The following is a 23,268-nucleotide window of genomic DNA, read 5'->3' on the forward strand; positions in this document are numbered from 1 at the left end:
GAGAGATAAATCATTTTTAAATTTACTAGTAAATTTTAACTAGGTCATCTAATTAGGGACGGAAGTAGTATTATTTTAAATAAAATTAACATTATTATTACTAATATATCATTTTATAATTAAAAAGTACTGTTTTATTTTTATATTAAAATATATCAAATAATGAGAGTCATTACATGGAGGTGGTAGGCAACCGAGCGACAAGCTGGGCGCGGACATCTTTTTGAATAATGATTCCTAGTCTATGAAATAAAGAGCCCCTAGTTTGTGATTGGCATCTTGGCTAATAAAGCAGTTCGTTAATCTCTTCAGAAATGCGATTTTGTTTTTTTTTGGTACAGAGAAATGAAAAAAGGACCATTAGAAGGTCACAATACCGACACTGGAAACAACATTTCCAGGAATTTGATTTGAAGGCCACTTAGATTGGATGTTATTAGATAGCGCATAGGCAGCAAGAGAGTGAGCCGTGTTGTTTGCGCCCTTTTAGGTACGAAATTGAACTCCACCTTGTTATTGACCTGCCTCGTGCCTTGATGCTATCAATGAATCTCCAAATTGTCCAGGGGGAAGAGTACATTTCTCCTCGCAAGACTTTCGTCACCACTTGACAGTCCCCTTCTATGATAATTAAATATCAATTATTTCTTTTCATTAAAATTGTATTAAATTAAAATATAATTAAATATATTACAATATATAAATTATATTTTGTCTCATATTTAAAAGGAAAAGGAATATTTTTAATTAATAAATACAATTATTATTAGTTAATTATTATTTCATATTAAAATATCAAATAAAAATCTTTATAATTACTTATTTAATTTTAAATAAGTAATTATATTGTACAATATTATTTTATATTATTAATTATAATTCAATTTTTTACTTTCCTGAAATATCAAATTGACAAATTAATATTATTATTTGAATATTTTATTATCAAATCTATTTTTAAAATATATAAGTTTTATAATAAAATCTATTCTTAAATCTATTTGGATATAAATTATATTTTGTCTCATATTTAAAAGGAAAGGAATATTTTTAATTAATAAATATAATTAGTATTAATTAACTATTATCTAAAATATCAAATAAAAATCCTTTATAATTACTTATTTAAAATTAAATGAGTAATTATATTATGATATATTATAAATTATTATTCAATTTTATACTTACTTAAAATTTCAAGTAGACAAATATTATTATTTGAATATTTTATTATAAAACCTATTTTTAAAATATATAAATTTAACTTTAAATCATTTAAAAATAAAAATAACTTTTTACTAATGAATACTAGTGTCAATAATACAAAATATGTATTTTCATTGACATTATCCAATTAAAAATATTAATTTAATCATAAAAATTAAATTATTTTAATATTATTTTGATTTTTTGAATCATTACTTTAGTTTAATAGTATTTTATATCATTTTTGGTAAGTACTTTTATTTTACTAATATAAAGGACACCACCGAAGGCTTATATTAGAAAAAACAAGAATATTTACACATCAATGGTTGGAAGTCGGGCAACAATTTACGCTCCAACACCTTTTTGAATAATAATACCTAATCTATGGAAAAGGTATTAAAATTTATTAATACCTTTTTACTAATTAAAATTTATTTTATTAATTACTTAAAGTTAATAAATTTTGGAGTAAGAATGAGAAAGAGAGAAAAGAGAGAGAGTAACTTTTCATTAACTAGAGAAGGGAAAGAACCCCATTACGTAGGTAAGTATTCTATTTATACAAGAGTAGAGGATTAAACCCTAGTCTACCAATGGACCGCACATCCATGGGCCATAGGCCCTATAACACTCCCCCTTGTGCGGTTCAAAAGCGGAACTTCAAATGTATTGCCTCATTAAAACCTTGACGAAGGGAAAAGAGTACAACGTGTTGATAAAGCTGGCCACTTCTCTTCAGAAAAACCTAAAATATAAAAACCCTGTGGGAAAAAGATAATTTCAATCGGAGAGTCATAAACCTAGTTTTGTTGTCTCATTATAATGTCGACATCATATCATTAGATACTCCCCCTGATGTCGCCGTCTCCCCTGATTGCAATCAAGGGAGTTCAGACAATTTCCTTAGTCCAATACTCTTTACGTGCTTTTCAAATAAGGACATAGGAAGTGACTTAGTAAATAAGTCTGCCACATTCTCATCAGACGGTACTTTGCTGACTTGAATGTTTAAGAGGCACTGTTGTTGCTGATTGTAAAAGAACTTTGGTGAAATATGTTTCGTATTATCACCCTTGATATATCCTTGCTTCATCTGTTCGATACAAGCTGCATTATCTTCATAAATGCATGTTGGCTCTTCAGTGGTGGAATTTAAACCACTCGTCCCTCGAATATGTGTAATGATAGACCTTAACCATATACACTCACGAACCGCTTCATGTAGGGCAATGATCTCTGAGTGGTTCGTGGAGGTATCTACAAGAGTTTGCTTGGTCGATCTCCAGGATATCGATGTGTTCCATATGGTGAATACATAACCAGTTTGGGATAGAGCTTTATGTGGGTCAGAGAGGTACCCAGCATCAGCAAAACCAACCAAAACATTATTTGGGGTTTCAGTGTAGGGGGTTGATTTAGCAATCCTCCTTTCGTCCTTATAGGGATAAAATAGACCCATGTCAATGGTTCCTTTAAGGTATCTGAATACATTCTTTATACCATTCCAATGACGCTGCGTTGGCGCTGAGCTATATCTAGATAACAAGTTTACTGAGAATGATATATCAGGTCGAGTACCTTGTGCTAAGTACAATAATGCGCCTATTGCACTTAGGTAGGGAATTTCAGCTCTCAATACCTCTTCGCCATCTTCCTTTGGACGAAATGTATCCTTTTGTACATCTAAACTTCGACCAATCATGGGAGTTCTAGCAGGATGCACCTTGTCCATATTGAATTGCCTGAGTATCTTATGGACATATGCAGACTGGTGGATTAGTATTCCACAGGTTCGGTGTTCTAGCTCAAGTCTTAGACAAAACCGAGTTTTCCCAAGATCTTTCATCTTGAATTCAGATTTCAAGTAGCTTGCGGTTTCTCTTATTTCATCAAGAGTACCTATTATGTTCATATGATCAACATAAACCGCTATAATTGCAAATCCGGAACTCGTTTTCTTTATAAATACGCAGGGGCATAACTCATTATTTGTATATCCCTTCCCAATCAAATAATCACTTAGACGGGTATACCACATCCGCCCGGATTGCTTTAATCCGTAAAGTGAGCGTCTCAACTTAATCGAAAACGCACTCCGTGGTTTAGAGTTACTTGATTCAGGCAATGGAAGGCCATCAAGCACTTTCATGTATATCTCTGAATCTAGATCCCCATATATGCTGTAACCACATCCATAAGCTGCATTTCAAGTCCTTCTGAAACTACCAAGCTAACTAAGTAGCGGAACGTTATGACGTCCATTACGGGAGAGTATGTTTCCTCATAATCAATTCCAGGGCGTTGTGAGAAACCTTCCGCCACAAGGCGAGCCTTATACCTCAAGACTTCATTCTTCTCATTACGCTTTCTGACAAATACCCACTTATGTCCTAGGGGCTTTACACCTAGTGGGGTTAGCACTACCGCACAAAATACCCGTCTCTTTGCCCGGTGAATTTAATTCTTCCTGGATTGCAACTTCCCAGTTAGGCCAGTCTGCTCTTTTTTGACATTCTGCAATAGAGCGTGGTTCGATGTCATCGTGCTCAATGATCTCTTGAGCAACGGTGTATGAAAATGCATCATTAATCTGCGTGGAGGATCTTTCCATCAACACACATGCACTCTCATAATCCATAGAGATTTCTTTATTCTCTGGAATCATTTGAAACATCGATCGGAGCGTCCTACAGTATTGATTCATGGACATAACTGTAATCAGAGACAATTTCATGAGAGGGATTATCTGTATTGATGATAAATGGATTGGATTGTGCCTTACTCTCTCTTTTCTTCCTTGGGTGAGTATCCATCGAACCAGGTGGTCTTCCCCTCTTCCTTTGGGGGGCCACGGCCTCAGCCACACTTCCACCAAGTGTAGGTTTGACATCTCTATATAAGGTGCATTTTCCCGTATTAGGGATTTCTAACCTTGCAGGCACGTTTGCAGCTGGTATGTGTGATCTCGTCACTTTAGCAATATCAGTGAATGCATCAGGCATCGAGTTTGCCACATTCTTAAGATCAATAATTCTTTGCACTTCACTTTCATATTGTGAGGTGCGGGCATCAAGATGAGACAAAGTGGGGACACACCATGACAATTCCTGTCGTTCCCTTATGAAATCCCTTTCCATACCTCCCCCTAACGACGGGAAGGTTGTCTCATCAAAATGACAGTCCGCAAATCTAGCGGTAAAGAGATCGCCTGTCAAAGGTTCCAAATAGCGGATAATTGTTGGGGATTCATATCCAACATAAGTACTTAATCGTCTTTGGGGACCCATCTTAGTACGTTGTGGGGGCGTAATAGGCACGTATACAGCACAATCAAAAATGCGTAAATGTGAAATATCATGCTCATATCCAGTTACCAACTGGTACGCAGAAAATGGTTGGCTAATAGTGGGTCTAAAGCGAATAAGTAATGATGCATGCAATATGGCGTACCCCCAGGAAGTAATAGGTAGGTTGGAACGCATAACCAATGCCCTAGCTATCATCTGTATCCTTTTGATAGTATCTTCTGCGAGACCATTTTGAGTGTTTACGTGGGGTACAGGGTTCTCTACGTCAATTCCGATAGACATACAAAAATCATCAAATCCTTTAGAAGTAAATTCTCCAGCATTATCAAGTCTGATAGACTTGATTGGATAATCGGGGTGGTGAGCCCTCAAACGTATAATTTGTGATAGGAGCTTTGCAAAGGCAGCATATCTTGTGGACAATAATGCAACATGTGACCAACGGGTTGAAGCATCTACCAGAACCATAAAATACATGAATGGTCCGCACTCTGGATGTATAGATCCACAAATATCACCTTGTATTCTTTGTAAAAATGGAATGTTTTTTTTGTATCTTTAGTATAGGATGGTCTCGCTCCTGTCTTTGCTAAAAAAAGATTTGCAAAATGAGTGGTGTGCTTTTGACAAAGTCCACGAAGTAGAATGAGAGAGATGTTGCACATCAGTTTCTTTAGATGGCAGTGACTGGCAGACGTTGTTACTTTGCATTGTAACTGTCTTTTTCTCATTTTACTTTTCTCTCGAAAGAAAGGATGTCAGTGTGAGTTCTTTAAAACACAGATCATCATATCACGACCTGGGTGCCCCAAGCGGTCATGCCAAAGCTTGTATAAGTCACTGTTCAACAGTTCATCGTTGGTAACAACATGTGATTCGATAATCCGAATAGTAGTAGTGTACAAACCACTAAAGTGACTCATTAATTTCTCTAAAATGTGTGTTCTTCTACATGTATTAGAGATAATATTTATATATTCAATTCCATTTTCACAGTGAGTTTCCAAGTGATAACCATTTGCACAGATATCTTTGAATCTCAACAAGGTACGGTTAGCTCTTGGTGCATATAGAGCTTCTGTGACTTTAATCATTGTGCCATTTGGCAACAAAAATTGAGCATTACCTCGCCCAATGATCACTTGTGATGATCCAATCATCGTAGTCACCGAGGATTTATAAGGAATTAAGTCAACAAATAATTGCCTATTTCTTAAAATAGTGTGTGTGGTGCTACTATTAGCTAGGCACTCAATCTCTTCTGAGGATGACATTCCTACAAGTAAATGGTACTTCAGAGAATTCGGTCACATAATTCAATCATGCAATAGATTATTACAGTAAAAATTAAATCCAAAGCATAATATGTACCCATAAATATTAGATCCATCAACAAAAAAACTACAATTTAAGGCTACCTAACATAGTTTAAGTCATCAAAAGAAATATTTAAACCAAAGTCTGCTAAACCACAAAGTAAGAAAATAAACAAGTTTTTAGGTTCAAAGGATAACTAAAACCAAATAAATAAAAATAACAATCAATCAAAGTCAGGTGTTTCCATAAGGGCATGGTTCTTGTTTCCCTGGAAGTCTGAAATGGTGAAGTTGACATCTGAGGCATGATCATGTTCTTCCACACAATTAGCTTCTTGATCTATAGATTCCCGGTACTTTTTATAGCTGGCTGCTACTTTGGCACTAGCTTTGCATTGCTGGTACCAATGTCCGGAGATTCCACACCTGTAACAAGGTGCATTCTCATTCTCGACCTTCTTAGACATGGAGTTCTTATGTGTTTTTTCAACAGTATTGCCCCTACCACTAGGTCCAGAAGTAACATCTTTAGACCAGGTATTTGAATGGCCTCCACGTCCATGGCCTCCACACCCATGGCCCTCATGCCCATGGCCCCTTCCACGATGACCCCTTTGTCCTCTTCCACGTGGGTTATTATCCCCACATGAGTATGGAACATGAGAATATGAATCAACATTTTTAACCCTCTTTTCTTTGGGGTATTTTCCCTTGTTATCCTTTTCATAGTTAGTCTCGGGAATTTTCTTCTTCCCGGGGGCTCTAGCATTGTTGTTTCCTAGAACTTCATTATGCATTTCGGCCACCCGCAATGAGTTGATCAACTTGTTGAAAGTTTTTATTCTCTTGTTATCAACTTCTATGCGCTATTGGTTGGCTAGAATAACAAATGACAAAGGGAATGTAGACAATGTCTTTTGAATCATATCTTTATCTGTAAGTTTTATCCCACAGAAATTGAGGTGTGCCTGTAGCTTAAGCATATCTCTTTGGAAATCACCTACCTTCACATAATCAAGAAACCGAATGTCATTCCACTGTTCATTCAACCGTGGGAGAAGGAAATCCTCAATGCTCCCAAAACGGCTTGCTAGTGCATCCCATAGTTCTTTAAGACACATTATGTGTTGGTATCCCCAAAGGAGATTAGGGTCAATATGTGCCTTCAAATATCGGAGGGCTTCAGCCTTTTGTTTTTCAGTTGTTGGGGAAGAATCTTTCTCAGTAGAGGGTGTGATGGTGTGGGTGCATTCTTTTGCTACAAAAGCGATCTTCACATCATCCATCCATAGGTGATACTCAAGTCCATCTATATCCAACAGTCCAAACTCTGGTCGGATATATTCCGTCTTGCTCATCTTTTCGATTGATTGAAAGAGGAAGAAGATAAAATAGAAGTACTAAAATCCCTGATTATAATGGAGCTTTCTTAAACAGAGATTTTTCTTCTTTTTAGTGGGTTAGCTTCGATTGAGAAGTATAAGACCGATCGTAGGTTTGTTCGATTGTTCAATGAAATTTAGAAAAAAATCTTGACTCAGGGAAGAGCTCGTTACTGATGACGTTTTGGAGTAAGAATGAGAAAGAGAGAAAAAAGAGAGAGAGGAACTTTTGATTAACCAGAGAAGGGAAATAACCCCATTACATAGGTAAGTATTCTATTTATACAAGAGTAAAGAATTAAACCCTAGTCTACCAATGGACCGCACAACCATGGGCCATAGGTCCTATAACAATAAAAGATTATTTAAAAAAAAACTCAACGATTTTCGAAATAAACTTACTATGAATCAAATTGAAACAAATAAATATCAAAATAATAGAAATATAATCAATTTCATTCGTAAACACGCCAAACACAAAACTTTAAAAGGATAGAATTTATTTTGTAGGTATTTGGAACTTCCTAGAATTCAAACTCCATCCATGCCAAACAGACCCTAATAAAGTTGACAGTGTCGGCACTGTCGTGTGGCATTTCATATATACCGACTGTAAAAATTGTGAATTTCTATTTTCATCGCAAGTATTTAACCAAATTTTACACTAGTCATTCAGTCGTAAAATTATGGATACCAACTTATAGTCGTTCTTATTTTTGTTCGGTGCAGCATATTTTTTTTTTTTCTTTTTTCTTTTGTTGGATAAGCTAAAGTCGGATCCATGCTCCTACCCAAATCCGGATAGCTGGACTAGCCCCAAAATATTTGATTAGGTGAAAAAATTAAGGAGAGTGAGGGAACACACTTGTGCATGGTTGATTATCAATACTAGGATGGTTGAGATGTTGGAGAAAACTTTTAGCTCCAAAATCTATGTAACTGCATGATACATTGATATTTTCTAAATTTCTTGTCACAAGCACAAGAGTTTTGTTACAAGTTACGAGAAAGCTTATTACGCGGTTACTAGTTGTGGTATACAACTATGCTGTTAGTTTTAAGTACGATTTTCTTATTTGACATTGAAGTGTTTGATTTTGGCACTGACAAACTAATCAAAAGTTTAGCTGTCTACTGGCTGTGTTTGATTTCTCGAAGTAATTTTAACCCAACCCTCATATTTATTTTTTAATTTACTTTAGTGAATGGTTAATCATCCTTGAGAGATTATGGATGCATTCAATAGTAATCTTATTATTATCTTTGTTTCGAAAAATTAGGCTAGTTTCATGTACAAACAAGCAATGTTTTTTTTTAATAGAAAAAGGTAAAATTTTATTGATGATACTGAAAAGAAAAAAAAGAAAACAACTATTAAAAATTAACGTAATTGTTGAATGGTCACTAGAGTTATTGGAGACACTTAGGAAAATGTCTTTAACATGGTCATCGAACCATGCAATTTCTCGTGCAAATACTTTTTTGATTCATCTCAATTGTGATTGCGTTGGTTTTGTTTTAAAAAGTATATGTAGTGCGAAGTTTTAATGACTCACTGTTGTCGTACTCATTGATTGTACCACAAGTATTTCACCTTTCTAGCTCCCGTGCTACATATATAAATCAAACATCTTCCTCCTCGTGGAGTTACTATTTTCATTAAGCAAATTACAATACATTTATCTCACAGCGTACCACTTGCCTATCTGTATTCATTTTCTTGAGAGGTTGGAGAAAACTGAGACATTAGGCATAAACTTTAGTAAACCAAATTAACCCCAAAAGAAATGTCGAGTTAATGGTCTTGTCAAGATTATACGGATAACTTGGAAACATTTCGGGGCACACTACACAACAGGGGAAATTTGAAGGATAAAACATACAAACGTAAGATGCAGCTAACAAAAATAAAAGGCTAGAATAATAGATATACTATTATAGGAACATGAAGCTGCATCTCTATACTCTTATTTAAAATTAAATTTCTGTAATCTAATTTTTTTTTAAGAAAATTCAAATAATATTTTTCTATATACCTTATAGGTCCATACACTCCTATTCCAATTCCAAATCCAAAAACGGAAATGATGAATGTACCGGAATTATCCATACTCATATATGACTGTGAGATCCACCGCCAAACCATGTTAATCCTTATGGGCGGCGGGGTCCAAAATCTATGTGTCGGGAAAATTTTCGGAATATTTCTATCGGTATGTGTATCAGTATCCAATCCAAAAAAAAAAGACTTGGACTTTTTAATATGAAATAAACGAAATAACAACGTAAACTAATACAAGCGACGCTCAGTCGAACCATAAAATTTCAGCATAGTTCTTATTTCCAAGGTTCATTTAGCTGAGCTAATCTCTCAATATAGACCTATTGATCTTTGTATCTTCATTTATAAAATTTTATCTAAGACGTTTATCTAATAGACTTAAACCTTTTATGAACAACCTTATTTCCCAAAATCAAAGTGATGTTGTCCGTAAGAGAAGCATCTCTGATAACATCCTTCTTGCTAATGAGGCAATTTATGCGGTAAATCATTATAAGAGTATTGATGGTATTGCAGCTATTAAACTTGACATATCTAAAGTTTGTGATAAACATGAGTGGTCTTTTCTTGAATAAGTTTTACAAAAAATGGGTTTATCTGACCATTGGGTTAAGCTTATAAATCAATGCTTGTCGTCTGTTTCCTATTCTGTCCTTCTGAATGGTAATCCTACTAGTCTTATAAAACCTGAGAGAGGTCTGAGACAAGGAGACCCCACATCCCCTTACATGTATATCATATACTCTGACGCATTGTCTGCCTATATTGATGCTCTTTCTAGAAGAGGTCTAGTTGAAGGCATTAAATTGCGTAAAGACGCCCCCTCCTATTTGCTGATGATTCTTTGCTTTTCTCTAAAGCCACTATAAAAGATTTTGAAACCATTAAGGATTATCTTCAAAAATATTGCTTAGCCTCTGATCAGGAGATTAATTTCGACAAGTCAGCTATTCTATTTAGTAAAAAAATCATGAATCTGTAAAATGTCGCATGTCTAACATTCTTGATATTCATAATAGAGACTTAGGTGAAAAGTACTTGGGTACCCCTACTATTTTTCAATCTTCTAAAATTCAAACTCATATGAGTATTTTACATGTTGTTGATGCTAGAATTTCTATTTGGTTTTTTAAACTTTTATCTCAGGCTTTGATTTTTTTTTCATTTTACATTTTATTCTTGCATTTAATCTTTATTTAGTACATTAATTAAGAAATAATAATAAACTTTTGTAAACGCAATTTAGATTCAAGCTAAAAAAGAAGGAAATTAAGTTTTTAAGATTTTTTTCATAGTTTTCTTAATATCCAATGGGTACCCAAAACCGACGGGTACCCGGGTCTTTAAATGGGTCAGGTTCTGGGTCCACAAATTTAGGAACCGGACCCGGACCCATTGACAACCCTATTCAATACTAGAAAGCATATGAACGTTGTTAACTGTACTGGATGATGTCACCCAAATGAATTTGTTATGCATGATTTGGTTTTATGTCTTTTTCTAGTCTTGTTTGGTTATTCTCTTCTCTGTGTGTTAATACTCATGCCTTTAGTAATAAAATTTTCACTGATTGGTTGATGTTCTGGTTAATTGACCTCGGTTCTAAGTTTCCTGATGAATCTCAATGTTTGTTTGTTACTATTCTTTGGTCTCTATGAAGTAGCAGAAACAATTTAGTCTTTCAAAACACTAAGGAATCCCATATAGCAGTACTGAATAGAGCCAGAGCCATGCTTTTGACTAGGAAACCAAAACTGCACACTCTTGGTTGGATAAAATGCAGTACTGATGGTGCCTTTGATGATTCTTCCTTGGACAATGGAGCAGGCTACGTGATGAGAGACTTTACAAATAAAGCTTCTTTTTGTGCTGTAATGGTTTTTGAAGTTCAGACTATTGTTGAAGCTGAAGCTAGAGTAATTTGGGCGGTGTTAAAGAAAGCAGTACTGGAGAATAAACTTACTCACATCATTAAAGAAAGTGATCCACCTGATCTTATCAAATTTTTTTCCTCTGACAATTTGGTGGTGATACTAGAACGAATGCTATTTTTAAAGATATTCAATTATTTTCTTCCAAGTTATAAGCTTGTATGTTTACTTTTTAACCAAGATTATGTATTTGTGTTGCTCATGAGCTTGCTCAATGGGCTAAAAAACATAAGTTTAATATGTACTGATCCGTGCCTCCAATTTGGCTCATGCCAGTTATTGAGGGATCATTAGCCTTGTTGAAGGCCTTCGTTTATAAAATAAATAAATAATAATAATCTCATGAGCGGCAAAAACTGTAGGTAAGATTCATCTTAAAATCTTTATTGAATTTATATTTGTTATTTTTGATTTGAAGTTATGTTGTATTATTATTTTCCTTATCGATAAAAAGAAAACGGTTCTCATAAAGAAACTCAAATAACAAATCTACGAGCAGGCTAGGAATTTAAGAGAGAACCCATCCTTGTTGTTTTAGCCTTCCTAGTATAGGTGTAAAACGTGTCGGCCCAGGACAGTCCAACCCACAAAATCACGTGTTTAGTGTGCTGTGTGCCGTATTGTGATGTGCCGGAGATTAAGGCGTATTGTGCGGTGTCGTGCTAGATGACGTGTTGAGTTGTGCCGGAAAAATAAACGTGTTGTGCCATGCCGCGCTGGGTCGGGCACATTTATTTCATGTTTTTCAAAGTAAATATTTTCCAGATCTGTAGGTATTCTATGAGTTTTCATAAAAATAAGTTAATATAACGACGATCAAATGTCAAAAATTGGCTAAAATAAAGAGTATTTTATGAAATATCCGCAAAATGTGATGTATTTTGTAGCAATTTATACATATTTTGACGTATTTTCTTAACGTGTCGTGTTGTGCTGTGCCACGTGCTTCTCCATGCTGCGTGCTGTGCCGTATTGTGTCAATGTGCCAATTAGACTAACCCAGCATAGCCCATGAAATTAATGTACTGGACCGTGCCGGGCTAAGTCACGTGATGGGCTGAGCTGTGCTCAAATTTTAACGTGCTGGGATGGACTGTGGTCGTGCTGGCACTGCCCAATTTACACCTCCACTTCCTAGGATTTGATTCGTGCTTCCCTAGCTAATGCTAACCAAGCTTGCGTCCTGTGCGGCAAAAGTCTTTTGTCCCATATATTGCTACAAAACCGTATATGATGCACAAACGAAGAAAAGGAGAGACTCGCAACTAACATCATTCTAGCTCTATGACTCTCCACGTCCTTACTCTATCTGCTTAAGCTCCTTACACGTAACTGCATGCACCACCCTATCCATTTAAAAGATCAAACATAACAAATCTTCTCATTCTCATTTATATTATCAAAAGAATCAAAACAGGGATAACGGCCATTTAGAGATGGATTCATCAAAAGAAGAAGATTATAGAAAAAGAATTCGAGTTCTAATGTTTCCATGGTTAGCTCATGGACATATATCTCCATTCTTAGAACTAGCTAAAAGACTTTCTTCAAAGAACTTCTACATTTATTTTTGTTCTACACCCATAAATCTATCTTCCATAGAACACCAACTCATCGATCGTGACCGCAATCAAACAAGGTCGATCGAAATAGTAGAACTTAGTCTTCCTTCACTTCCAAATTTTCCACCTCATTACCATACAACAAAATCACTCCCACACCATCTGATGTCAACTTTGAAAAAAGCCTTAGATTTATCATCACCATCTTTCAATAACCTTCTTTGTACCATCCAACCGGACATACTTATATACGACTTCATACAACCATGGGCTCCAACTCAAGCTTCTCACTTAAACATCCCGGCAATTCAGTTGTTAACAACTGGTGCAGCTTTTACTTCTTTCTTTGCTCACCTCGTTAAGAAACACCCAGACACCAAGTTCCCATTTCCTTCGATTTTTCTCTATGATCACGAAGAACGTAAAGTTACCAAGGAAAGTTCTTTTTCCGACGACAGTGAAGATAGAGAACGCGTCTTTCAATGTATCGACAGATCAACTGACATAGTTTTGATCAATACTTTTAAAGAGATTGAAGAAAAATATTTGGATTATCTCTCGTCTACAATAGGAAAAGAGTTGGTACCAGTAGGACCTCTTCTTCAAAACCCTACTAATAGTACTGGTTGCGATCATGAGCAAGAAAACAAGTATAGAGAATTGCTTGTTAACAAAGAGAATTCTTCAGTGGTATTTGTTTCATTTGGTACGGAGTATTTCATGTCAAAAGCAGAGATACAAGAAGTTGCTTATGGGTTAGAGCTCAGCGAAGTGAACTTCATATGGGTTATCAGGTTTCCTGGTGATCATAAGGAACGGGATGGTATAGGTCAAGCCTTGCCAAAAGGATTTATGGAGAGGATTGCTGAGAAAGGATTAGTTGTAGAAAATTGGGCGCCTCAAGAAAAATTATTAGGGAGTGGTAAAATTGGTGGATTTGTCAGTCATTGTGGATGGAATTCGGTGTTGGAGAGTATGAAATATGGTGTTCCAATAATAGCCATGCCACTGCATCTTGATCAACCAATAAATGCAAGATTGGTGGTGGAGATTGGCTTAGGAGTTGAGGTTAAGAGGGATGCAGATGGGAAGTTGGATAGAAGAGAGATTGGAGAAGTGATTAGAAAGGTAGTGATGGGAAAAGAAGGACAGGAAGTACAAGGGAAAGCCAAAGAAATGAGTCACAAAATGAGATGCAAGGGAGATGAAGATATTGATGTGTTGGCGGAGAAATTAAGGCTTTGTAACAAAGAAAGAATACCAAAACAACAGTGAAGTACGAATTACGAATGTAAAAAAAAATTCGTGTACGTAATCATTTAATTTGATATAAATGGTCAAGCTGAGTAATGTACCTGTGATTCAAATGGCAAAGCAAAAACTCGGCAGGCTGCCTATATGTAACTACTGGAAATCCAGTAGTACACTAAAAGGAAAGTAATCGAGATCTAGGACATATAAAGCAATATAAACTAGAAAATCTTTATCGATGAATCAAAGAAACAAATATAAGTTCTTGAATACAAGGAAACCCTAATCTCACTCTCTAAGCTAAGTTCTTCCCTCTCACCAAAATATCGCTCCCCTATGCCTTGTCCAAAGACCTCTATTTATAGGCCAATCAACCCTAATGGAGTACAACTCATTTTACTTCGCCAAGTATTATCGGGAGCGCTTTATACTTCGCTCAGGCCATTTTCCATAAAGTTTTTCCCCTTCTTTAGCTATCTTCACATGGGTTTGTCGGGTCACCTGTCTCTTTTCTTGCTCCCCAATATATTTACTTCGCGATCTATCTTTTTAACCAAGTTACCGTACTTCGTCCTTTCGGTTTCGTTGTTGATATCTTGTTGGGTACTCTAGCTTGGTCTTTCGTAACTTAGATCCTTCGTGTAAGTCTCTTCGCTCCTGTACGATACTTTGCGGGGTTGATCGGTGACGAGGTAATTCTGACATTCGAATTGACAAGTCCCTGACTGAGATCTTTAAGTGATATTTCTATTCATATGCCTTCCTTTTATGTTCGACACGTGGCAAGTCTATTTCGTATACCCACATTTTGCCCTTTCTTATTCTATTCGAGCCACACGAGAATGGAATAAGAACCGCTTTGGATTCCCTGTCCGCCGCGTTCTCCACTTTCGTGCCTCCACGTGACCACGTTCTTTGAGTAACCACCTATTGTCAGTTAATATACCTCGGACGTGTCGTCAACCCACTAAGCCAGTCATCTTTTATGCGTTATTTATATCCGACTTGACTTAGGTCTGAGGTTTGTTTTCCTCTTCTTCCTCTATTTGCTATGTGTTTATCTGGTTTCTGCGCTTTCTTTCTTCTGCCATCGTTGCTACCCTTTTCAACCCTCGATTTTTCTTTTGTTATCATGGCTCCCAAGAAGGTGTCCGAAAATGCCTCACTGAAATCCTTTGAGGAATTCCAAGCTGATTTTCAAAAAATGGGTTTAACCCTAACTTATGTTGTTGATTCTTATGTGAGTCCGCCTGTTATCGCTACTCAAGACATGGAACTGAACTATAGGTGGATTCAGTCGGACGCTTGGACTGCCGACAAGATGATCGTCACTATGGGCCAATTGAGGGCTGGATTATCTTTCCCGCTTTACGACCCTTCTAACCCCATCTTTCTCGAGATTTTGGGTAAGCTGTAGTGTGGGGTTTTTCAGCTTTGTGGTAACGCAATCCAAATTTCCAACGAGTTTATGATTCGTTCAGGTAATGGTACTTCGCAAGTCCCATCAGCAGCTGAAGAATTTGATTCTCGCGACTTCAATGTGGACTCTTTCGTGGCCAACTACTCAGTCAAATTCACCAGCATGAGAGAGTATCAGGAGTGGGGCATTGTCCTTGTTCGAAATGTTATCGTGGATCCGATCAAAGCTCTTCTATTGGATGTGTATTCCCAAGTCGCCTCTCTTGCAATGATGATTGGGAGAAGTTTCCCCTGATAGTTGGCGCCCCTTTCGTTTGGGGTTTTGACGAAAAGGGCGTTCCTCGCCAAGGCCCTCTTCCTAAACATTGCTACCTCGCTGGTTGTGATCCCTGGAGATTTCGGTGGTCTGTTCCAGCCGAGGTATGACTTCCTTCCTTATGATTCACCTTGTCTCGGGGTCCGATTTGTTCTCATGTTCCTCTTTTCTTTCAGTTCGTGATGCCTGCCGCTGGTTTTCTCAAGACGTGCAAGGAAAAGGTTGTTACTACCAAGTCTTCAACTCCTAAACAGGTATTCACCTCTCCTATTATTTTCCTCTCGTGATATCCTTAAAATCTAACCTTTTATTCTTCATAGGATGACACTCTCCTCGCTAAGCAGCCTGCTTTTGAGTCAACTAAGGGGCGAAAAAGGCGTGATCCTCCTGTTCCACCTCCTCCTTCTTCACGGGTATCTTTACTTCGTCATTATTGTCACCTCGCATATTCTAACCTTTTAGCCATATTTTGTGCTGAACTTGCTATTTCGCAGACTGGTGTCCCCCCTTCTGGCGGGTCCAAAAGGCAACGAAAGGTCTTGGATCTGGCTGCTTTGACCGCAGTTCTGAGTTCTGTCATTCTTACAAGTGTCTCTACTCCTCCCAAGCTTCAACCTTCTCAGTCTCGCACAACTACTTCTCCCAAAGTAGCGGATCATCTTGTTCATCCCAAGGATGAGTTCCCGAAGAAGTTCACAGAAGCTTCCTCTGCCGGCGAGAAGGAGAAACAGGAAGCTCCGTCGGTGCTGTCTAATCCTCTCTATGACCCGGACATGAAGTTTCTCCAAGAGTCTACGACAAAGATCGCGAAGACCCAGCCATGAGGTCTCGTGCCTTAGACTCTCTGGTGACTTTTAGTGCTGATGACTTCCTTTCTCAAGAATCATCCGTACTGCTAAATGCCTCCATGAACTTGTATCTTCAACAACATTCAGCTTGTATGAACCAGGTGAGACTTTTATGCTTTTCCCGTTATGCCTTCTTCCTGTCCCGAGATTTATTTCTTGAATTTCAATTCTACAACCCGCAGGAGGTCAACCGTCACATGGCCAGCCTCGTGGAAATTAGACTTGTTCGCGAGAAAGCAAAAAAGGACGAGGCTCAAATAAAATTTTTGACGAATGAGCTTCAAGAGGAAAAGGAGCATTCCATCAAGCAGAGTCAGAAGATGGAGAATCTTCTAAGTAAGTTCTCTCCCCTCCTAGATTCGTTCTTTGTCTTTACTTCTATTTTTGTTATTTTCTTATTTCATATCTCGTCAAGCTCGATGCATGCAACGCCAAGCAAATGCCTCCGAAGCATCCGCCTCGCTAGAAGATATTCGTGCTGAGAATCTGAACTTCGTGACCCAGAATGATTGTTATGTTTCTGAGAACCAGATTTTGAATGAGAAGGTCGAGACTCTCTTTTCGCAAGTGGACCGCCTGTCTATCGATTGCTCTCGTAACGAGGAACTAAATTATCATCTTCACGACGAGAATGGGCGCCTTAAGCTTGAATTTCAACGGGTCAGCAATTCCCTCACTAATTCGAGGAATCTTCATTCCTCGTCATTAGTTGCCTATAGGAGACTGAAAGAAGATAACGAGCGCGTGATCAATAGTAAAGATAAAATTGTGGCTGATCTTCGCAAATCTCGTAACAAGGTAACTGGTTTAAACGAAGAGATTCACTATCTGAAGAAGAAAGTGGAACTTCTTCAAGCTCAGCTAGATAACTCATCTCGTCCGAGGTCTATCAAATCTTCCTCTCAAGCCCAATCCGCAGATTCTCGCAAAAACAAGGGTGCTCTTGTCATTCATCCTGACAAAGATACCTCGAATTCCGATCATGGTAAAGGTTGGGACAATGCATGCCACGATTTATGTGTCTAACTTCAAGAGTCGGATCTAACGATCTCCCGGCTGGATGATTTGCATACTCACATCCAAGAAACCTTAAATACCACTATCTTGCAAATGGAAGGTAACTTTAGGTGCAGTGTGAAATATTATTGATTATGTCATACTTCTAGTTTCTGATGAAGTTTTGTTTGGTTTTTGCATAATCCGAAGAGCGCCATAAGAGCCAAGTCCTTCGCCTTTCCCAGGAAAGAGATGAGTTTCGCACAGAGGTTTCTCGCCTCAAAAATGAAGTCAGTGATTTGAACACTGATATGGATGAGATGATTGAAACTTCTGCGAAGGTAGCGAAGTTAGCTCGCAAGAACACTCACAACTATCTGGTTTCCCTTTTTCGTAATTTATGCGATGAGCATGGCCTTCCTCATCCTTGTTTTCCTCTAGAGGTGTTCTCTGATGACGAGCAAACCAAAGGATGATAGGATCATCTCTTGCGAAGAAGAGGGGATCAACGAAGATGAAGAGGAGCGGAAGATCGACGAAGCGAAGGTCGAGGAGGAGGATTCCAAGGGTGCCTCTGCTAGTAATGGTGTTGGCCTTAGTGGAGCGGGTGATGTTATTTCTGAAGACGTACCTCTTCAGCAACAACCTTAGTTTTTCTTCTTTCATGTTTCAGTTTCATGCTCAACTAATTTGGAAACAGTTTATCTTCTGGGCGCTCCAAAGCTTGGGGGCAAAACATCTTAATTTTTTTTGGTAATATTTCGATCGAATTTTATGTCAATATTATGATTTTCTATCTCGTAAAGTATATACTTACTGAGGAAATACTCAAAAGAATAATGAAATTTAAAGTATATACTTGTCTCTTATTCTTTTGTGTATTTCCTAGGTAGGGCGTAAAGTTAATCAATACCTCCCCAGCTGTGCCTCTATAAGCTTTGAACCTTGCGAGATTTTTCCTTCCCTTAGGGTTCACGAGGCATCTCGCCGCATCTTATATTGAATTTCAACTGCGCTTCTCACGTTGTCCCCCTCCTCAACTTTCTTATTTCACTTGCTCTTGCCTTTGCCTTTCTCGACGGGGTGTCTTATTTTGGTGGAACGCTGAGTCTTGTGAGGATAATGCTAAAGAAGAACATAAAATGTAAAAGTATATACTTGCCTCTTGTTCTTCTTGAGCATTAGCCGATCAAGGCGAGGTCGTACAAGTCAAGATATCACTTTCCCTTGGTTGCTTTACCTTTATTGCGGCTTCACAAACTTTGAATCTCGCTAGATTTTTATTTGCTTTCTTTTCTTTTTGGAATCCATCAGGCGTCTCGCTGTAGTTACTCACTTTCTGATTGTTATATGTTACTTTATACAAGGTCTTACTGCGCCTCCTAATTAAGGTCTTATTGTGCCCAATCCTTCCTTAAGGATTTTAATTCGGCGAAGTCTTAGGCACTTATTACTCTTTAGAATAATAATCCATAAACCTCGCCTTAACATTTATTTTTCCCCATCTCGCGACAATGTGACAAGTCTAGCCATTCCCATGAATGTTAGTCCCATGACATTGCCGTCTTTTTTGGTCACACAACTCCCTAATATGGATGGTGACATCCCTTTATATTCCCCCTGATTGCCCCTTCAAGGAGGTTAACCCTAACATGCATGTTGGTCTCCTCCCATCCAGTTAATACGACATTCAGTTGTTTACATGACTCCTTATTACCTTCGCTGATGTGTCTTGGGGTTAGAAGTCACAACCTAAGTGAGGTTTCTTTGGGATCGAGTGCATCGTATCCAAGACTTTCCATACAGACATGGACTGTAACGCTCCAAACATCCCAGGCACCCGCAGCTCAACCGAATACGTCGACGTCTTGGTCATATTTTTGCACCCCTTACCGAAGGCCATCATAAAAGGGACCCTCGGCGGATAGGTCTTATCATTGCCCCTAGCTTTCTCTCTGAGAGTTGTTCACGACATGTGTTACGTCTTGCCTCTTGCATTTTCATGTGAACTAGGGTGCATGTCGTGGATTCTCAGCCTTCCTAGGCGAAGGTTTTAAGTTTCCCTAGATACTGTTTACTTCGTGAATTTTATTTTCCTCCTAATGCGAGGTCTTATTTTTCTTTAGTTATCTTGTAAGTTTGAAAATTAATATTCATGATACTATTCATCAAAACTTTGTTGCTATCCTTTTGAAAATTTTGATACATTATCAATTGATGGATTAAAATAAGTACACTCATCTTGTTCCTACGACCTTTCCTCGTTTATCAGTGTTCTTCTTCCATGCGAATGTGCTCAGATTGATATCTTTTCAACTCATTCATCTTCACTTCGTTCCTGATCTTGAACAGAGTCGCGAATAAAGGTTGTCTAGTTGACAACACATAGATGAACGAGCGCACTAAATCTAGTTCCCCACAAATCGCATCTCATCTCGCTACCAGACTTCGCAAGCTTTCATTTTCCCTTTGCTTTAACGAGAACAGTGCTTCTATTTCTGGCTTGCATGGTTCATTTTTTGCGCATTTGTTCATCATTTCAGGCTGCAATCCGGTTGTCTTTTTTGTCACTGGGATACTGCTCCTTTTCCCACCGGACATCATCGACTGTTGCATTAGATACTCTCTTTATCTGAATTCCCCCTGTTATTCTTTATGGCTCTTTTTAGGTCTTCCCGTTCATTTTGTTCCCCTCGCCCCTTGTTTCCTCGCCGGTATTCGTGACGTCCTTCAGCTGCTAATGCCCTTTCCGGGGCATATTTTCCTCTTTGTGAATTGCTCTCCACTTGCTTTCTTTTCAGATGATTGTTCTTGATTACAAGCTTCTAATTTTGTTCTTCCAACCTTATGCGCTCCCTCACCAAGTCTCCCTTTCTTCGTCTTTCTTGGTAGAGTTCCTTATTCAATCGTTCCATCTCTTCTTCTTCGCAAGCCTTTCTTATTTTATCTAGAGAATCATGTAATTCAACGCTTTCCTCAACCTCTTGTATCGATACTTTCTTGCGCTTAGAGGTATTTGTCTTTGCCCCTCCTCGCGGGGTTCGTTTTTCCTTGATCGCAGGGGTTTCTTTCTCATTTCTCATTGCCTCACTTCCTTCAGCCGTTTTTCCCTTCTTCGCCTTTCCGCTTTGTTTTGTTTCAGCTTGGCTTCCCTTTTCCGGAGTCATCTCGCGTTCTTTCTCACCATCAATCGTCGTTTTTTTCGACTCTTCTATATCTTTCTTTGTTGCAATTAGCTCTTCACTTATCCCGATCGTGAATACCATCAACTGCTCTTCTCTTCTTCGCATGCCTTATTTCTTTGTTCTATTTTCTTCCTAATTTTCTCCTCACAATTATGGACATCCTTTTTAATACAATCTTGCGCGTCTTTGAGATCTCCCTTTATCTCGCCAATTGCACCTGGCATAGAAAACCGTATGGCCTGATGATATATAGATGCAATCCCTTTTATCCCGTGTATCCATGGTCTCCCTATAAGAGCATTGTAAGGTGAATCTATGTCTATCACGCAGACTGTGACTTTCGTTTCCAGCTCTCCTGCGAAAACCTTTACAACTAATTCTCCCTTTGGCTTAGATGCAACCACGTTGAACCCATATATGTTGTACTTCGACGGTACGAGATCCGAGTCCTTGTATCCCATGGTTCTAAAGGTATGATAGAATAGTATATCAACCGAGCTCCCTGTATCCACTAAGATCCTGTCAATTTTCCAGATTTTTCCTTTCTCGACTTAATCTCCTTCCCACCTTGATTATTTCCCAAAATTCAGGGTTATAACCAAAGGGTTGGTATGCGAATTTCCTCCCTCGGGTGCATCCTTCGCCGAGAACGTTATTTCTCTTTTATGCCATTCCTCTAATGGTTCCTTCGTATTGACGATGAATATTTCGTTTCCTTCGAAGTCCCTCTTATGTACTCTCTTGAGTATTTTGTCATGGAAATTTTGGATGCTCTTCACTGCATGTACTGTCGTATTACAATTTGGTATTTAAGTTCCCCGATCTATCTCAATTCAGTATATCGGTTGATTGTCACGAGGTGGCGGTGGCGGCATATAATCTTCTAGGAAATGTGCAAGTTTTCCCTGCTCTATCAGACGAAGTATAATTTGTCGAATGTTTAGACAATCATTTGTGTGATGCCCATGCAAGCGATGATATCTGCAGAACTCGTGACTCCTTGTCCCCGGAGGTGACTCTCTTCCAAAATTGGGTGGTGGTGGGATCTTCTCTGTTAATACTATTGCCTCCCATACCTTTTCCACAGTTGTGTTAAGTCTAGGGAGCTTCACTTCTTCGAAGGCTGGTGCATTTGGTCTCCGCTCTCCAAATCTGGGCCCTTGATTGTTTCTTTGTTGATACCCAGTTTTATAGTTGTGTGGCTCATAATTCATTCATCTTGACTCTTCATACCTTTGTTGATCGATCCATTCTCGATCCCCACTTGACACAGCTACAAGTTTCGCTGGAGTTGATGGCTCTCCTTTTTCATATTTTGGATCATTTTCCACGACATGTACTGCCCTTGGTAATAGTCTTGAATTCCTTTCCTTTGTTGGAATCGGTGCTGCTTCGCTGACTTGCCTCTGCTTTTCCTCCAACGCTATGTACTCCTCTTGGTACTCTCTTAATTCATTCATTGTCAAAGAGTTTCGAATAATGAATATTTGAGTGTATAGCAGGTCAGTTGGGATTAACGCGTTTACGAAAGCTAAGATGAAATTTTTCTCGTCAACCCTCCCCGCAAGATTGCTGCATACCGTCCTCCACCTCGTTACCAATCCTCGCAGGCTTTCCGTAGGTCTCCTTCTTAAATTAAATAGAGTCTCAATTCCCGGCCTCAGCATGTTGTTAGTTATGTAAGTGGTCAGGAATATTCTTTGTAAGTCTTTGAATGACGAAATCGATCTTTCTGGTAGCCCGTCAAACCAAGCCAATGCTTCCCCGGCTAAGCTCGTGGGGAAATATCGACAAAGTACCGCATCATTTCGTCCCAATTGCATCAACTAAAGAGTGTATTGTTTCAAGTGTTGCACAACACTTTCATATCCGCCGAATATGCTCGGGAGCGTCGGGAGCACACATTTCTCTGGGATGTACGCGTACATTATCTCATAGGTAAATGGAGATTTATCGGCCTCTTCTATTGCCTCCTCCAGCTGCACTCTGCCTCCTCTTCGCGAATTGTTTATTAGAGTCCTCATATCTCGCAGCTCAGCCAAGACTTCTTGGTTCAGGTTCTCTCCGTTTTCTTCCTGACGGCCACCTCTCGTCACGCTGAGCCTTCCTTCATCATGTTTCCTTTCTTCCTAATTCCTTAAGTTGAACTCGCGTTGTCTTTCATCTTCTTTCCTCCTCTCATTTTCCTCATATCTCTGCTCTTCTTCGTACCTTCATCTTCGATATTCCCAACTTGATATTTCCGATGCCCTTCTCAGTCTCTTTCTTCACTACTTTCTCTTTGTCGCCTCCTTCTTCGCTCTCATCCGTCGTCCTCGCGGGTGTATCTTCTTCGTCGTAGCTCTTCTTCTCCTAATGATATCATGTCCATCTCTGAATCCGTGGCGTCAGCTGCAGCTTCCTCGTTCAATTGGCGATTTTGCAGCACCAACCTGGCGTTTCGCCTCGTCAATCGGGCATGCTTCTCCGCTAGGTGCCTGTCT

At 38.5% G+C, this 23,268-nt stretch overlaps 4 protein-coding genes across 4 annotated transcripts; 2 read left to right on the top strand and 2 right to left on the bottom strand.

Moving 5' to 3' along the window:
• Positions 1-6,057: 6,057 nt before the first annotated feature.
• On the bottom strand, positions 6,058-6,630 carry LOC113337541. Its single transcript, XM_026583203.1, has one exon. It carries the CDS (start codon positions 6,628-6,630, stop codon positions 6,058-6,060), a length of 573 nt encoding a protein of 190 aa, XP_026438988.1.
• A 69-nt stretch (positions 6,631-6,699) lies between these two features.
• On the bottom strand, positions 6,700-7,191 carry LOC113337542. The gene has a single exon (XM_026583204.1). The coding sequence runs from the start codon at positions 7,189-7,191 to the stop codon at positions 6,700-6,702; it is 492 nt and encodes a 163-aa protein (XP_026438989.1).
• A 5,453-nt stretch (positions 7,192-12,644) lies between these two features.
• On the top strand, positions 12,645-14,045 carry LOC113337543 (beta-D-glucosyl crocetin beta-1,6-glucosyltransferase-like). The gene has a single exon (XM_026583205.1). It carries the CDS (start codon positions 12,645-12,647, stop codon positions 14,043-14,045), a length of 1,401 nt encoding a protein of 466 aa, XP_026438990.1.
• A 2,531-nt stretch (positions 14,046-16,576) lies between these two features.
• On the top strand, positions 16,577-18,251 carry LOC113337544 (centrosomal protein of 55 kDa-like). Its single transcript, XM_026583206.1, has 5 exons — positions 16,577-16,705; positions 16,787-16,940; positions 17,020-17,589; positions 17,811-17,941; positions 18,042-18,251. Exons 1-5 carry the CDS (start codon positions 16,577-16,579, stop codon positions 18,249-18,251), a joined length of 1,194 nt encoding a protein of 397 aa, XP_026438991.1.
• Positions 18,252-23,268: the final 5,017 nt, after the last annotated feature.

This window comes from Papaver somniferum, unplaced genomic scaffold (assembly GCF_003573695.1).
Source record: "Papaver somniferum cultivar HN1 unplaced genomic scaffold, ASM357369v1 unplaced-scaffold_160, whole genome shotgun sequence".
NCBI lineage: Eukaryota > Viridiplantae > Streptophyta > Magnoliopsida > Ranunculales > Papaveraceae > Papaver > Papaver somniferum.

Coding starts and splice junctions, on each gene's coding strand:
- LOC113337542 (XM_026583204.1), bottom strand. CDS start 7,191: ATGAGCAAGACGGAATATATCCGACCAGAGTTTGGACTGTTGGATATA.
- LOC113337541 (XM_026583203.1), bottom strand. CDS start 6,630: ATGCATAATGAAGTTCTAGGAAACAACAATGCTAGAGCCCCCGGGAAG.
- LOC113337544 (XM_026583206.1), top strand. CDS start 16,577: ATGAGGTCTCGTGCCTTAGACTCTCTGGTGACTTTTAGTGCTGATGAC. Junction 16,706..16,786: donor ATTCAGCTTGTATGAACCAG/GTGAGACTTTTA, acceptor TACAACCCGCAG/GAGGTCAACCGTCACATGGC. Junction 17,590..17,810: donor TACCTCGAATTCCGATCATG/GTAAAGGTTGGG, acceptor CATAATCCGAAG/AGCGCCATAAGAGCCAAGTC.
- LOC113337543 (XM_026583205.1), top strand. CDS start 12,645: ATGGATTCATCAAAAGAAGAAGATTATAGAAAAAGAATTCGAGTTCTA.